The sequence below is a fragment of the Dysidea avara genome, chromosome 4, assembly GCF_963678975.1.
Source record: "Dysidea avara chromosome 4, odDysAvar1.4, whole genome shotgun sequence".
NCBI classification, from domain to species: Eukaryota; Metazoa; Porifera; class Demospongiae; order Dictyoceratida; family Dysideidae; genus Dysidea; species Dysidea avara.
In genome coordinates this window covers 7584880-7601686 of record NC_089275.1, presented here as the reverse complement: position 1 = coordinate 7601686, position 16807 = coordinate 7584880, and the positions used below count along the sequence as shown (strand labels likewise).

At 40.4% G+C, this 16807-nt stretch overlaps 1 protein-coding gene across 1 annotated transcript; it reads right to left on the bottom strand.

Moving 5' to 3' along the window:
• Positions 1-598: 598 nt before the first annotated feature.
• Positions 599-1642, bottom strand: LOC136253498 (D-aspartate oxidase-like). Its single transcript, XM_066046171.1, has one exon. The coding sequence runs from the start codon at positions 1640-1642 to the stop codon at positions 599-601; it is 1044 nt and encodes a 347-aa protein (XP_065902243.1).
• Between the last annotated feature and the right edge of the window lie 15165 nt (positions 1643-16807).

Here is a 16807-nt window from a genome sequence, read left to right as displayed (position 1 = left end):
CGATCTTGCTACTGCCGCGCTGGCAATTCGATCGCTCAGTTTAGCTACTGTTTTTTTTCCTTGCGAGATTCAAAATAACTGCATGAGTTTCGGAGTTAAAGGTGAAGAAAGTTTCTGGCTAACTAGCCACTGAGCAGCTACGTCACTGCCGGAAGGAACTTAGTCATAGCTAGTCCCTTTGTCATGTACAAACATAAACAAACCCAACCGGGCGAACTCAGCAGAAAGCAAAATCCAACTCACCGATGACTTCACTGCCTTGACGATCGCCGCTCTGTTGAGTGTCGAAAGGAATTGTAATCAAAAAATGATGTCTTGGGTACGTCGGGTCTCTATATATGAGCGCGCCCCTACTCACGTGGGTAGAGTGCCTTTGTGGTCAACTGTTTTCTCCGCCTGCCGCGACAAATTTACGAGTGACCTTTCAGTGACTCAGTCGTATGTTCTAACCATAGCGAGTGAACACTGATGTGTAATACTTGCATGACTTGCCAAAAATACAACAATATAGCTACAGTCAATTACTCCTCGTACAATCTGGCCATGTAACTATAGTAACTATAAATATATGGGGTAAATATAGCTACAGAGAAGCATGTTACAGTTTGCTGTTCACTGTAAACCCTTTTTGAATTAAGCAATGTTCTACCAATTTAACAGCATCTAGAGCACACCCCATGAAGAAAGTTACTCCTAGTCCACCATGACCATAATTATGTACAATTATGGATTTCTTCAAAGTTGTTTCATCTACTTCAAGTCTAACTTTGCTCCTGCCTGGTCGAAGTCCCACCATCTCCTTCACCACCTCAGCTGTAGATAGTCCGGGAATGTACATACAACATCTCTCCATGATTGCTTTACTAACTAATGGATCTACTTGTGTGGACCAGTTGCCTACATCAGCAGTACCACCTAATACTACACTGTCAGCTCTTGGAAATACATATGTTAGTATGCCATCTTCTGTCTCCTCAGCAAAGACCGTCTTGATCCATGGAGCCTTGACCACAATAGCCTGACCTCTAACTGGGTACACTTCAGGATCATTCACTAGTTGTCTACTACCTAGTCCTGTACAGTTCACTATGATGTCATAAGTACCATCAATTTCTTTTAGACTCTCCAGTCTCCTCTGGACTACTACACCACCATTAGCTTTGAACTGTTCCATCTGCCATGTTAGGTAGGAACCACTGATCATCGTGAAGGTAGAATAAGCCCAACAGTTTTTGCCAGCAGGATATTGCAAAACTCTCATCTCTTCCTCTCCAACATGACGAAAACCTAAAACGTAATCCTTCCACCATGGGTCTTCTCTCTCACCCTCATACACGTCATAAACAGATACCAAAGAAATGTCCAGTGTCTTTGCAAGTGGTGATGAAAAGAGGCTGTACAAGTGCTGGAAAGTAACCTTAGTCCATTGATCCCTTCTGGAATCACGTGACCCTACTTCGTTGTTGTCCACAACAGGTCGGATTATTGCTCCAGCAATATCACTAGTGATGTGTGGGGAAAACTCTTCGGCTATCAGTGTCACTTCCGGTTTGTACAAAATCTTTGTCAACATCACTGCAGTAGGTAGACCGGTTATTCCAGCGCCTATCACTGCTATACGAGGTCGCTTCACTTTCTCCATTGCATGCTGCATTGCCAGTAGACTATAGACGGGTTGCCTTTTTAAGGCGTGGTCGTTTTACCGTAAATTTTCCACATACTTTCCGAGTTCGCTAAGTCAAAAATGTATTACAGCTATTGGAGAAAATGAACGTTTCGGTTAACTTTAGCAAGCAAGAGTTAGCCAGCCTTCAGAACAGAAAGTATGTTATAGAGAAAGGTTTGAGCTATAACATATCCAGCGTGTAAGGTGAAGGCTGAACGAGAAGATGATTTTCTCTCAATCTCGGGTTTTTGGAAAGCGATAAAACTCGCTGAAAACATTCTTTGTAAGACTTTGCTACTACTTAGAATGATAGACTGGATGATTTTAACTCATCTTGTACATTTGAAGAGCCAAAAACGTTAGCCAAACTATTTAAAAAATGGGTTTTTTGTTGACTTCTTGACCAACATTGTAATCATGCGTAAAACGGAAAGTCGCATTTTCTCGCGTTACACAAGGGACACGCCCTAAATAGGCAACCCGTCTATATGTCCTGTAAGTTTATGTATTATATATTCAGACACTTGAGGCCGTGCAGCTGTGTGTCTTGCAGCTGCACTAGCCACCTGACTCGAGTCGTGCCGGTCAATCAGTTACGTGCGTACCCCCTTTCTCAAACTTCAGATATATACTGAACTTGAATTGTCACGAGTTGTTAATAGCAGCAGTGAGCCGGTGAACAGATTTAGTTAAGCCTCATCGTACATTCATCAATTTCAGTTGTCACTGTAGTTTCAGTTTTAGTTATCTACCAGAAGTCCTCGGTGTCGGCCAGCCCTCATTTCTCGTCGATACTCATTCTTTGTTAATACTGTCTTCCTGTGGAATTTTATACCATTACACACATTCAAGATTGGCAGCCAAACCAGTGCCAGATGATTAGCTAAGTGACTCGGGGGGTTTCGAAGCCTTACACCGCTCCTGTTAAGTTTAATGAAGCATATTTTATGCGTCAGTAATTTACGGATATATACGATTTTCGTGTCATTTCTGATTATTATTGTTATGGACCTTATCCGCAATGACGTCATAATTGACAAAATGGCCGTGTATAGTGTGGGCAGTCTGGGCACTTCGTATGTAATCACTAAAATGAACTTTGTTTGCGGATTTTACGACATTATTATTTTATTACTGTGCAAGACCTCAAAGTAGAGTATAAAAGCACACTACAGTTATAAATTAAGTAAGGATTTAAAATGTTCTACACTTGATGAATTAATTACAGATTCCGGAAGATTGTTCCATTGTCGAATTGTTGAAGGGAAAAAAGAGTAGTGGTAGGAGTTGGTTCTGGTGGGAGGTGGTAAAAATCGCAGTTGGTGCCCTCTTGTATTATGAATAGGTGGTTGGGGGAAAAGGATATCATCTGTGTTTATTTCTACTAAATTATTAACAATCTTGTACAAATATATCAATTTTGATTCATTTCTTCTCTCTGCTAAAGTCTTAAAATCAAGTCTTTCCAACATTTCTGTAACACTAGCATAAGGTGAGTAATTATTAAATACTAGGTGTACCCGCGCAAAATGCGCGTGATACTAAGACAATTGTGTGCTATTGTGTGAATACACTTAAAGTTTGAACATTACTAATGATCAAGAAGTAATCACATCATTACATACCAACAAAGTCATGATTACACATAGCTACTTATGTGCATGCATAATCTCTTCAATTGTGTGTGGCACTAAAATCTAGCTATAATGTTGGTGGCTTCATGAACAAAGAGTGACTGATGTTATAGTTTATATAATGTAGGTTGGCCTTGTGCACTGGAATTTCTGCGCATCTGTGCAGTACTCATGCAGGTCCCATTACAACCATGCACATACATAAAATTAGTTTTGAGCGGCAGACAAATACCACAATTGGGATATACTCTATACTTCATTTGGATGATGTTGCATGAAATAACATAAAGTGCTTGAGTGTGGCATGAGGATCAGTTGACCAATGGTTGGTGCATTACCACAATGAGCCAAGTTGCATTTGTCACATATAGTGGATAGATTGTTTTGTTAATATGAGTAACTGAATTGGAGTTTCATTTCTACATCCTAGTCATGGTATTGTTGTGTTGTTTACTTATTACATGACAAAGTGTGTATGCAGTACAGTATTGAGTACGTATTCAAGTTAATCGACTGCACTGAGCAAGGTCAACACCAGCATATGTGAAGAGTTGTATATCAGCATAGCCCAGGTGAATCCTTCATACGAAGAGTGGTTGATCAGTAGAGCTTCTGGAAGTTTCAGCTGTCCCTGTTGAGTTACCAAGGAGTGAAAATGTGTCCGTGCCTCCCTACACATTGAAGACTGCAATAGCAACTAAATGATCTAGTCCCCACAATTCATCGCCTAGTAAGGTAGATGTATGTTCTATTAGAGTAGTTGAACGTAATTTTCCTTGTTCACAAAGGTGTCATCCTGTAGGGTGCAGAGTGTGTCATTGTAGGCAGCCTGGTCGGAGTGATCATCCCACATTAACTTGCCACACCCACTATGAAACTATCCTTTATTGACTGTTTCCTTCTCCCTTGCAGTGGTGTTGCTAGTAATCCTCCGTTTTAGGTATGTCTATAGTCCCTGACCTGCTTGTCTTCTTGTCACAGTAGCTATAATTCGTCTAGCACACAGCGGGATAGGCCTCAGGACGTCTATCCTTGTGGTGGACAGCACAGCAGGGTGCACAATGTGAGTATTTCCGGCGAGTCTTCCTTGTGTGGTCTCTGTCAAGTAGCCTGATAGAAATAATCATCGCTCGTAGACTTGCCACACCCACTACGAAACTCTCCTTTATTTACTGTTTCCATCTCCCTTGCAGTGGTGTGCTGGTAATCCTAAATTTTAGGCTTCCCTGAACTGTCTGTCTTCGTGTCGCTGTAGTCATACTTCGTCTAGCGGACAGCGGTGTAGGCCTCAGGGCGTCTATCCTTGTAATGAGCGCAGCAGGGTGCAGAGTGTGTATTCCTGATGAATCTTTCTTGTGTAGTCTCTGTCAAGTTGTTGTAGACTGGCCACACCCACTATGAAACTTCGCCTTTTATACTGGCGAGTGTGTTTGCCGGATGATAGCGTACACACCAGATCACATGATCAAATTCGCTGATGTGATTGGTTAAATCATGAAAAAGTGATTGATCCTATCTCACTGTAAGCTTTTAGATATTAAATTTTAACCATGACGTCATCTGATTTCTATTGGCAACGCGTGTATACCGGGATGCCGTATACGCGTATCGTAAACTTATAATGGCCATTGACAGTGATAAGTATCTCGCAACCAAGGTTAGCACGTAATGATAGACACAAAAACCACCTTATGACACACTGATTTGGACGGGTAGTTGATTTAGCGAGTTTGAAGCTAATCGGGGGAAAAACCTGGGAGGAGTTTGTGTTTGAAATTTATATGGCCTCGATTTTAACGTTTCTCGTTCTGTCAGCCACAGGGGAGAGAAACGTCTAGTGTAGGCTGGGATGGGGAAGGCTGGTAACACGATAAGGGTCTCCAGAAAGTTATGGACGAATTCGTGTCTTCCTAGGGTAGTTGCGGTGGTTTAAAGGGTATTTTCCGTAGTTTAACGAATCGCCACCAATCCTGGATCATAAGACTTGTCTCAAATTCTAGAATTGAATGGTAGCGATCCGATTGAAATCCGACCAAGAATGACGGATCAGTGCTAGAAAAACACGTGCGTGGGCGAAGAGAATTAATATATACTAGTGGTACCCGCGCAAAATGCGCGTGATACTAAGACAATTGTTATGTCCTATTGTGTGAATACTTGAACATTACTAATGATCAAGGAGTAATCACATCATTACATACCAACAAAGACATGATTAGACTCTACACATAGCTACTGATGTGCATGCATAATTTCCTCAATTGTGGTGGCAGTGTTTGAGTTATAATGTTGGTGGCCTTGTGCACTGGAATTTCTGCACATCTGTACAGTACTCATGCAGAACTCGGGTTCTCATGAAGGTGGCGTATCAAGATGTGTCCCATTACAACCATGAAAAAGATTTAGTTTTGAATGGCAGGGATGTACTCAACTTTGATGATGTTGCATGAACTAACAAAGTCTTTGAGTGTGGTATGAGGATCAATTTACCAATAGTTGGTGCATCACCACAATGAGCTATGTTCTAATTCAACTTGCATTTGGCACATTCATTTTGTATATTTATGTAGTCAATTTGAGTAACTGAATTGTAGTTTTATTTCTACATCCTAGTCATGGTAGTGTAATGTTTACTTATCGCATGATCAAGTGTGTATGCAGTACAGTATTGAGTATGGGTATTCCAAGTTTATCAGCTGTACTGAGCAAGGTCAACACAACCATGTGGATTTAGAGAGAAGAGTTCTTTTGTTGCTTTCTGAATCAAGGTGCGTTACCAAGATGAATCCTTCATATGAAGAGTGGTTTTTGTATATAATTTGAGTAACTGAATTGTAGTTTTATTTCTACATCCTAGTCATGGTAGTGTAATGTTTACTTATCGCTTGATCAAGTGTGTATGCAGTACAGTATTGAGTATGGGTATTCCAAGTTTATCAGCTGTACTGAGCAAGGTCAACACAACCATGTGGATTTGGAGAGAAGAGTTCTTTTGTTGCTTTCTGAATCAAGGTGCATTACCAAGGTGAATCCTTCATATGAAGAGTGGTTACTCTAGAGAGATTGACTGATTGATTGTTTGTAGAGAGGTTGTGTGTGTTCTATTAGGGTAGATATCGCGATGTATGTTCTATTAGGGTAGTTCAACAGAGATAAGTAATAGAGCTTCTAGAAGTTTTAGCTGTCCCTGTGGAGTTACCAAGGAATGAAAACGTATCTTATGTTTCCCTACACTGCAACAGTCACTTCATGATGTTGTCCACGATTCGTAGCCTGGTAAAGTAGATGTATGTTTTATTAGAGTAGTTGAACGTAATCTTCCGTTCTGTATCTCTCATAATGGCGAATCTTCCTTGTGTAGTCTGTTAGGTAGCCTGATTGGAGTGATCATAGCTCGTTAAATTGCCACCCCTACTACGACTGTTTCCTTCTCCCTTACAGTGGTGTTGCTGTTAATCCTCCGTTTTAGGTCTGTCTGTAGTCCCTGTCATGCTTGCATTCGTGTCGCAGTAGCTGACACTTCTCTATCCTTGTAGTGGACAGCACAGCAGGGTGCAGAGTGTGTATACCCGGCGAGTCTTCCCTCTGTAGACTGTCAAGTAGCCCGATCATAGCTCGTAGACTTGCCACACCCACTACGAAACTCTCCTTTTATACTGGTGGTTGTGATAAAAAATTTTTTTAGTTGCCGGATGATAGCGTACACATCAGATCACATGATCAAATTCGCTGATGTGATTGGTTAAATGATGAAAAAGTGATTGATCCTATCTCACTGTAAGCTTTGAGATATTAAATTTTAACCGTGACGTCATCTGATTTCTATTGGCAACGCGTGTATACCGGGATGCCGTATACGCGTATCGTAAACTTATAATGGCCATTGACAGTGATAAGTATCTCGCAACCAAGGTTAGCACGTAATGATAGACACGAAAACCACCTTATGACACATTGATTTGGACGGGTAGTTGATTTAGCGAGTTTGAAGCTAATCGGGGGAAAAACCTGGGAGGAGTTTGTGTTTGAAAATTTAATGGCCTCGATTTTAACGTTTCTCGTTCTGTCGGCCAAAGGGGAGAGAAAAGTCTAGTGTAGGCTGGGGGATGGGGAAGGCTGGTAACACGATAAGGGTCTCAAGAAAGTTATGGACGAATTCGTGTCTTCCTAGGGTAGTTACGGTGGTTTAAAGGGTATTTTCCGTAGTTCAACGAATCGCCACCAATCCTGGATCATAAGATTTGTCTCAAATTCTAGAATGGTACTGATCCGATTGAAATCCGACCAAGAATGACGGATCAGTGCTCGAAAAACACGTGCGTGGGCGAAGAGAATTAATATATAGAATAAATATATATATAGATAAACCTCACTGATCGTCTTTGGACAGCTTCTACTAAGTCAACATTCCTTTGACATGTAGACCTAACTATTGGATAATAAAGGTAAAAGGCTAGTTAGCGTGATATGGCAATGCGAAAGAGTCCCCCAGATGAAACCAAACTTAAGTTTTGGTATTGACGCAAAACCATACGCATTTGTCTTGAAATTAAGTATGTAGCTATGCCTCACCTTGCCCCTTGCTGCAGTATAGTGAACATTAACATAGTGAACCGCTATCTCTCCCAATACCCCCTGTACAAAGTGCCCTGTTGCTTTACGGCACTATGACAATCAAGTGCTAGAATAGGCTCTTTCCAAAAATACGTCACTGCTTAGCAACATGTTCGACATTTTGATTGGGTCCACTGTCAATAATCACGATTGCGCTACACTAAGATAGAAATACGGTGGTGAAAACAGCTCGAGCAGAGTAGTACTGTTAAAGGACAGGCCGTAGAAGTTTTCAAGGTTGCAAATTAGTGTTCTGGTTAGAGGCAGGTGGTTATCAGGGCTGAACAAGGTGCGAAACATCGACAACACTAATTTTCTTGCCGTCTGCCCTCACAAGAAGCTGTTAAATAGCGTGTGGGAGGTCAGCTACTGTTACAGTTACTATCACCAATACAGTACTAATGATTACCCAGACTAACATGCTATATTATAATAGCTTCTTGTACGGGCAGACGAAACTGAAATTAGTGTTGTCGATGTTTCGCACCTTGTTCAGCCCTGATAACCACCTGCCTCTAACTAGAACACTAATTTGCAACCTCGAAGACTTTTATGGCCTGTCCTTTAACAATACTACTCTGCTCGAGCTGTTTTCACCACCGTATTTCTATGTAGCGAAATCGTGATTATTGACAGTGGCCCCAATCAAAATGTCGGAAAGGTGTTGCTAAGCAGTGACGTATTTTTGGAAAGAGTCTATTACAGCCGTCGAAACTTCCGTCACTGAGATTCAATGTTCTGAACGAAAACTTCATGAAAGAGTGAAATCTGTTGAATCACAAATTGAGTCCTTTCAAAAATCAATAAAGTCATTACTAAATGAGCACACTACACAGCTATCAAAGGTCTCTACTTCTGTTAATGCTGTACCCCCTGAATCTGCAGAGCAAATTGCAGTATATTTACTTTCCGAGCAAAAAGAGAAAGAAGCAGCAGCTGAACATAATGATCCATAAGTTAGAAGAATCCACTGCAGATGATGGCCTATCTAGAAAACAAGATGACTCTAACATCAAGAAATGTGTATCATTATTTCAGAATTACTTGGGAGCAAAAGTGGCTATTACAAATGCTTTCCATTTAGGAAAAAATCTAGCCGACCACGTTTACTTAAACTAACCCTCAGCAGTATGGAGGAGAAAGCCTTAATACTAAGAAATAAATCTAAACTAAGATCCATGCACCTCTCACCCAGAAGATGTCCGTAATGTATTCATCACCCCAGATTTCACACCCATTGAACAGAAGAGGAACAAGGCCTTACGGGAGCAGTTAATTAATATGAACAAAACAGAAAACACCTACACGATAAAAAATGGGAGGATAGTGTGGAGGCAAACTTAGCTTCCCCCCGCACTGATAATCAGTTACCCCTTACCCCTAGTGATCCTACCCCCAATGATTATCTTGATAATTCATTTAATCGCTCCCTTACCATCTTAGCTCTAAATTGTCAGTCTCTCTTAGCTAAAAAGGAGTCCTTTCTTAACCTTATCTGCTTCCATACCTCTGACATCATTATAGGTTGTGAATCTTGGCTCAAACCTGATGTTAAGAACTGTGAAATATTTCCATCCAATTACAATGTACATCGGATTGACCGTGCTGATGGCTATGGAGGCATTTTTATAGCATGCCATGATTCTCTTGCTTCTTGTAACATACAAATAGAAACATCCTGTGAACTAGTGGCATGCCAGATACAACTTCCCAACCAGCCTCACTTAATTATCTGTTCACTCTATCGACCTCCATCAAGTAATGAAGCTTATTTAAATGAATGCTGTCACCAGCTGGAATCTATCAGACATAGCTATCCTGACTCAGTACTGTGGATTACTGGAGATGTCAATCTTCCAGGTATAGATTGGATCAACAACACCATCAACAGTCATCAATACTCACTTAACCTAAACCAGATATTTCTAGACTTCCTGCAAGATAATGCTTTGTCTCAACTTGTCAATTATCCAACCAGAGGCTCAAAAATACTAGATGTTTTTATTACTGACAGACCTTCGTTAGTTGAATTTTGTAATACAATTGATGGTATTAGTGACCACGAAGCCATCCTTGTGACATCTTATGTCCTTGCTCCATTAGGACCTCCTATAGAAAGATCTATTTACCTATGGTCTCGAGCTAATTTTGATCATATAAGACAAGAAATGCAATCTTTGTGTGACCACCTAGTCGTCCTCTACACCAGTAGATGTCCTATGGAATACTTTTCTTGTGATATGCAATGCTGGTCTGCCCACTAAATCCACTTCCACTCAATCTAAGCAGCCCTGGGTAACCAACAATGTCAAACGCTTAAGTGGGAAGAAACAACGTGTCTACAATCGCGCACGTACTTCTGACTCCCCTTTAGACTGGTCCAAATATCATGACCTTAAAAGACAATGCCAAAGAGAATATCGTCAAGCGTTCAATAATTACATCTCTTCCCTGATAGACCCTAATAGCAACAAAGTTACCAAAAGATTACGGTCATTCATCAAAAGTAGAAAACAAGATAATACTGGAATTGGCCCTCTTATCCACCAAGGAACTATGTTTACTGATTCTAAGGACAAAGCTAATGTGCTGGTTGATTACTTTTCATCTGTTTTCACATGCAACAACAGTGCTGGTTGATTACTTTTCATCCGGCTGTTTTCACATGCAACAACACTAATTATGTTTTTAAATGGATTTATGCAAACCAATTGCAAGAACATTGAGAAATGGTTTTCATTGCAGTTGTCTACAACAGCACTAACAACTGCTATTCAGTCATAACATGTTCCAGCTTTATTACAGGTATTTGCTTCTCTACACCTGTTACAATGGCACACATGATCACGTAAATTTCAAGAGTTGTTGATGGTTGGACTTATTGTCAGTCATTCTGATCACAAATACAACAAAGGATGTCTCCTTCCTCTGTTTTCAAGTGAGTATCAATTGACAGTGTTAGTGTGAGCAGCTGTCTGGTCAGTTGTCATGGGTACCTTCCATGCTGCATCTTCGCCCTGTGAAAAACAAAAGTTCTAACATAAGGTTTCAGTCAGGCACGTATAGCATTACCTATAAATGCAAAAAGACCACACTGTGCCAAAGAATGTGACAACAACCAGAGTTCTACATCTCACTATATGTTATTAATAACAGAAATATTCATAAATACATGGTCAATAATTGGCATCGTGCAAGTTGTTTGGGAGCACTATTTTTTTGGTATCCTTACTATACAGTACGTTAAACAGTATTATTTTTTGTTGCTGCAATAGTGGTTTCAGTGAGACTCGATAATTGGCCACTTACCCTACACTTTGATGGAAATATAGCACACTTTGGCACAGTATTGAAAATAAGCCTTTCTCTTGAACTTGATTGGCATCATGTCTAATAGGTGATGTTTCTTCCTGTGTGGCAGCTATGTGACATTTAGTTGTTCAATGGAGCAAACCTAAACAATCATCTCCTACATATCACATACAACAGAGGAATGCGTAGTATGTGTACAAGTGTGAGGGTCAGCAACCAATTAATTAGCAACCATGCAATAATTGCCTATGAGATTTCAGAGATTTCAAGATTTCTGAGAAGTTTCATGGGATTTCCATGGTTTCTTTGGAAAGATTTTAGCATCTCTGATAGATTGGGCTTGGGAGTCCAACCTCGGAATGAACCTAGTACTCAATCTAGCTGACTTGACTCTTGAGCCACTTGACTTCTGATTACTAAATGCAAGTAGCTATAATGAATTGTCCTTGGGATTCTAGCCTCAAATTTGCAGCTGCTCCTGCACACTGAAAGCCTCGATGGAAACTGCACAGCTGTTTTGAAAACTTGAGCTAACTAATGTTATGATCAACTTACTGTAGCTTAGAAAATGGTATATGAGCAACGCTTTTTATTTATTTATTTTATTTATTTATTAAGGCTTTACAGTACAAGTGCTAAAGGTCTGTAGGACACCTGGTCCTACAGTCTGTTTAAAGTTGTTACATAAAGTGTGTTTGAAAAGGTGGAGAAAGGAGAAAAAAAACCATGACTGGGCTTTGAAGTTCAATTAAATAGAAGTTGCTTAATATTCACTGAAAGACTCCAACATAAGTCTCTTTAGTACTAAGAGACTTGTGGGTAACCACACATAAATAAATTAGTTATCACTATGCATGCAAGAATTTATTATTAACCAGAATTTGTTTTTGCTATACACAACAAAGCACAAATTAGTCAAAGACCTAGTCACTGTTCTTTGAGTGAGTGAAAGTGAAGTTGACTGTGCAGTTGACCACTTATATGCCCTAACACCTTTAACAGATTTGTGTCCTGTTCTCTTCATTATACCTCATCCACCAGTCCATCATGCAATGTAGTAGCACAAAGGTGCACATGATTCAGAAGTACCCTGGTAAAGAGACACTCTTTATGAGAGGTACTACTGCTAAATTGCAGTGACCTAGTGGACTTTTCTAAACCAAAATTCTTCAGGATATGGAAGTGGAGCAAGATAAAGAGCATTCAGATGGACAAAATGAGTTACAAGCTTATACAATTGCCAGTACCAGCCATTTTGTAAGGGTTAGCTTCATTTGCATGGTGAATAACCTCCATTGGAGCCACATTCATATGATATTTTCCTGCTTGGTTAGATTTATCTTCATTGTACCAAAGATACGTATACTAAACTTCCTGGTGGCTCCACTAGCTGAATTTGACATGTTTTAAATCATAAATGTTTGTGCTCTTCACCACTTCTAGATCTGAGAGCGAAGAAGTAAACCATAGTGTCACTAAAAAGTTGTGGCAAATGGCCCTTTTCTCATAGGACATCCTCCATCTCTTCAGTAATAAGATCAACTTTCATTAATATTTTCCTGTGGAATTTAGTTGTTTCAGTTCTCCATCAAGAACAACTTGAAATTAAGAAAATTCAAACTGTTTAAAAATGTACATCTTGATCTCCAGTTCTTAATGCTTGCTGCAATCCACAGCATAATTATAATACTGGATACAAACAATCGGGACAATAATGTTGCCTGTTAGCTTTCCTCTCCTCCAGGACGAACCTTTGTAGCGAATACCCAATAGCACTAGTTCCATTGTGATAATTTCAGTGTCATTCCTGCCCTGGTTTCTTCTGGTGTTATTATGTTTCTTGCGGTAAATTTCCCATTCTCACCAACTGTAAGCCTACCAAGCAATGTTGGCTTTAGTCAGGATCCTCACTTTATTTATTTGAGGTAACAATCAGGGTGAAGAAAATAAAGGGTCGCTTGTTGTTGTCATCAAAGAAGTCACCAGATTGCACATTGAAACAAAAGGGAGCAGCTTGCTACCACTCGAGCTTCATAGTTGTTCCCGCTCAAACGTGAGTTCAAATTCTTGTGTTATCATCACTGAGTGCATAATCACCCCTCACAGCCAAAGGATCGCCTGCCAACAAAGCTTGCTGTTCGAATGCCTGCGATGTTGCTATAATTATACAAATAGAGCATCATCTTGCTCATCAGAATCATAACTAGTGAGTTGCATGGTACTTTTGGCTTGTATGTTACAGCTCCCAAAAGCTTTTTCCACAAATTATATAACTTTGAGGCATTGAAATGGTACAGCTTCTGGGGCGCTGTGCCCTCCAGACCCCCTGCTGCCAGAGATTTTATAATCTAGTCAGCCCCTTGTAGTATCTCGTGTATAGTTCACAAGAAGAAGATTAACAATTCATAATCAACTGTAAACAATCACGCAACTACAGGATGGAATGACACTTACAACCCATGCACATGCACTTACAATCACAATATTACATCATACACTATATAAAGTCAGTTACGTCACTACATCTCCTCTCCCCTTAAGTGTCAGACTCTTCTATGTAACGAGTGGGAGGTCTGTGAATTCTGGAGGGATAGCGACATTCACTTGTAGAGTCAGTTGAAACTTCGTCATTGGAAACACGAGGCTCTTGAATACTAGGGAACATATTCACATCATTGTCATTCAGTAATGGTAACTCTGAGTCATCAGTGCAACATGGTCTGAGTTGATCTTGGTGACAGCGAATGATCTTACCATCTTGTAGTTTCACTTTGAAAGAAACAGGACCAGTCTTGTCCACGATTGAACCAGATAACCACCTCTGTCCTTTACGATAATTCTTGGCATATACTCTCTCCTACAGAAAAGGTACAATCTCTACAATGTTGATCGTGTGACTCCTTCTGCTTCTGTTGCTTAACAACAACTCTCTCTTCCATATTAGGTTTCAGGAAATCCAGTCTGGATCGTAATCGTCTACCAATCAACAGTTCACTTGGAGAGATTCCAGTGGTGCTGTGGGGAGTAATGCAATATTGAAACAATAATCGGGAGATGCGATCATTCAAAGTTCCAGAAGACTGCTTATGAATGCCTTGCTTCACAACTCGAACAGCACATTCAGCCAATCCATTAGATGATGGATGGTACAGGGCTGTTTGAACATGGCGGATGCCATTCAGTCGACAAAGTTCCTTGAATTCTACAGAAACAAACTGTGTGCCATTGTCTGATACAATAGTCTCAGGAATTCCAAACTGAGCAAAAAGTTGTCTAAGGTAGTGAATAATGGCAGTACTGGTAGCATTCTCCATGGAAAAGGCTTCAATCCACTTTGAATGAGGATCAACAACAATTAACAACATTTTACCTTCGATTGGTCCAGCAAAATCAATGTGCAGTCTAGTACACGGGCGTGTGGGCCATTGCCAAGGATGAAGTGGCACAGGAAAAGGTGTGGCTCGGTTCTGCTGACAGTCATCACAATGTTTTACAACATCTTTAACATCATTGTCCAACTTAGGCCACCAAACTAAGTGACGTGCCAAGGCTTTCATCCTTGTAATCCCGGGATGACCACCATGTAATTCTGCCAAAACAGCACTTCGTCCTTTAGGTGGGACGATGACACGGACACCCCAGAGAATACAACCAGCATGAGTAGAAAGTTCAAGATGTCTGTTCCAATAAGGTGTAAACTCACTGTCAACTTTCCTTGGCCAGCCTAACAAAATGTACTGAAACACTTTTGATAATACAGGGTCTGTCTTAGTCCAACTGGCAATCTGAGTGGATGATATAGGAGCATCATCCAATTTCTCAATCATCAGTACTAATTCTGCTGGAACGGGTGTACTAACAGGTTTGTCGGGTAAAGGTAAACGACTCATTGCATCAGCATTAGAATGCTTACTGGTTGATCGGAAAATGACAATGTACTCAACAAGGCCCAACGTTGAATACGACTTGATGCTTGACTAGGAACATTCTTTGTCTCACTGAAAAGTGTCGTCAATGGTTGATGATCTGTTTGTAAAATGAACTTGTGGCCATACAAATAAGAATGAAAACACTTGATACCATACACACAGGCAAGACCCTTCTTCTCCAACTGAGAATAGTTTTTCTCAGCATCTGCCAGAGTTCGTGATACAAATCCAATGGGCTTTTCTAATCCATCTGGCATGAGGTGTGATAAGACTGCACCGATGCCATAATCTGAAGCGTCACAAGCTAAACGAATCTCCAGAGTGGGGTCAAAATGAACTACAGTAACTGTGACAATGCCAACAGAGTCTTGGCCTTATCAAAAGCTTTCTGCTGTTCTGCTGTCCACTGCCATTGAACTGATTGCTTCAGCAATTTGTGCAAAGGAGCAAGCTCTGTTGACAAATTGGGAAGGAATTTTGTGTAATATGTCACCATTCCCAGGAAGAACTTGAGTGCAGTGACATTGGTAGGTGCAGGGACTTCCAAAAGAGCTTTGATTTTCTCTTCCACTGGATGAAAGCCTTGTGCATCAATACGGTGCCCTAAATAGTTACGTAACAGATTCAGTTAAGAACACACATTTGTTCCTCTTCAACTTGAGACCAGCATCCTTTAGTGTCTGAAAGACTCTGTCGAAAGTTTTCAAATGCTCTGCGTGTGATGAGGCAGTAATTAAAATATCGTCAAGATAGACGGCCACTCCAGGGATTTCTCTGAGGAGACATTCCATAACACGTTGGAATATGCCTGGTGCTGACGAGATACCAAATGGTAACCGGTTGTAGCAAAACAATCCTCTGTGAGTGTTTATGACCACATACTTCTTGGAGTCATCGTCCAACATGATCTGTTGATAAGCCTGACTCATATCCAGTTTCGTGAATGAAGTACCATGGGCAAGTGTTGCACAAAGATCTTCAATCTTAGGGATTGGATAATTATCAAGTTTAGATGCTTTGTTCACTGTGACTTTGAAGTCTCCACAAATTCTTAGTTACTTGCCATCAGCCTTGAGGACAGGCACAATGGGTGCTGCCCACTCTGCATACTGTATTGGTTCAATAATACCATCTTTCTCCAATTGTGAAAGTTGTTCCTCTATTTTGGCTTTCATTGAATATGGAACGGAACAAGCCTTGCAAAATTTAGGTGTGGCTTGAGGATCCACATGAATTTTAGCTTTGAAATCTTTCAACTTACCAAGTCCTGGTTCAAACAACTCACTGTAACGATCCAGTAAATTATCCAACGTAGTATCACTAACAACATTGTAAATTTGTTTCCAATTTAACAACATCCAATCACGACCAAAGAGACTGGGCCATTTCCAAAAACAACAACTAAACGGAGTTTGGCCTGTTGATTACCATACGTAACATTCACTTTCAACTGACCCAGAACAGCTAGAGATTGACTCTCCTGAGTAAGCATGTAATTTTACACTGGAAGGTTGTAAATCGACATTTGGAAAACTTGTTGAAATGTTGTATTTGAAATTATTGAGACTGTAGCACCAGATCAAGCTCCATGGAAAAGGGTTTTCCATTAAGCAGTACATCCACTGTAAATGGTTTGACTGTCCTATCCCCCA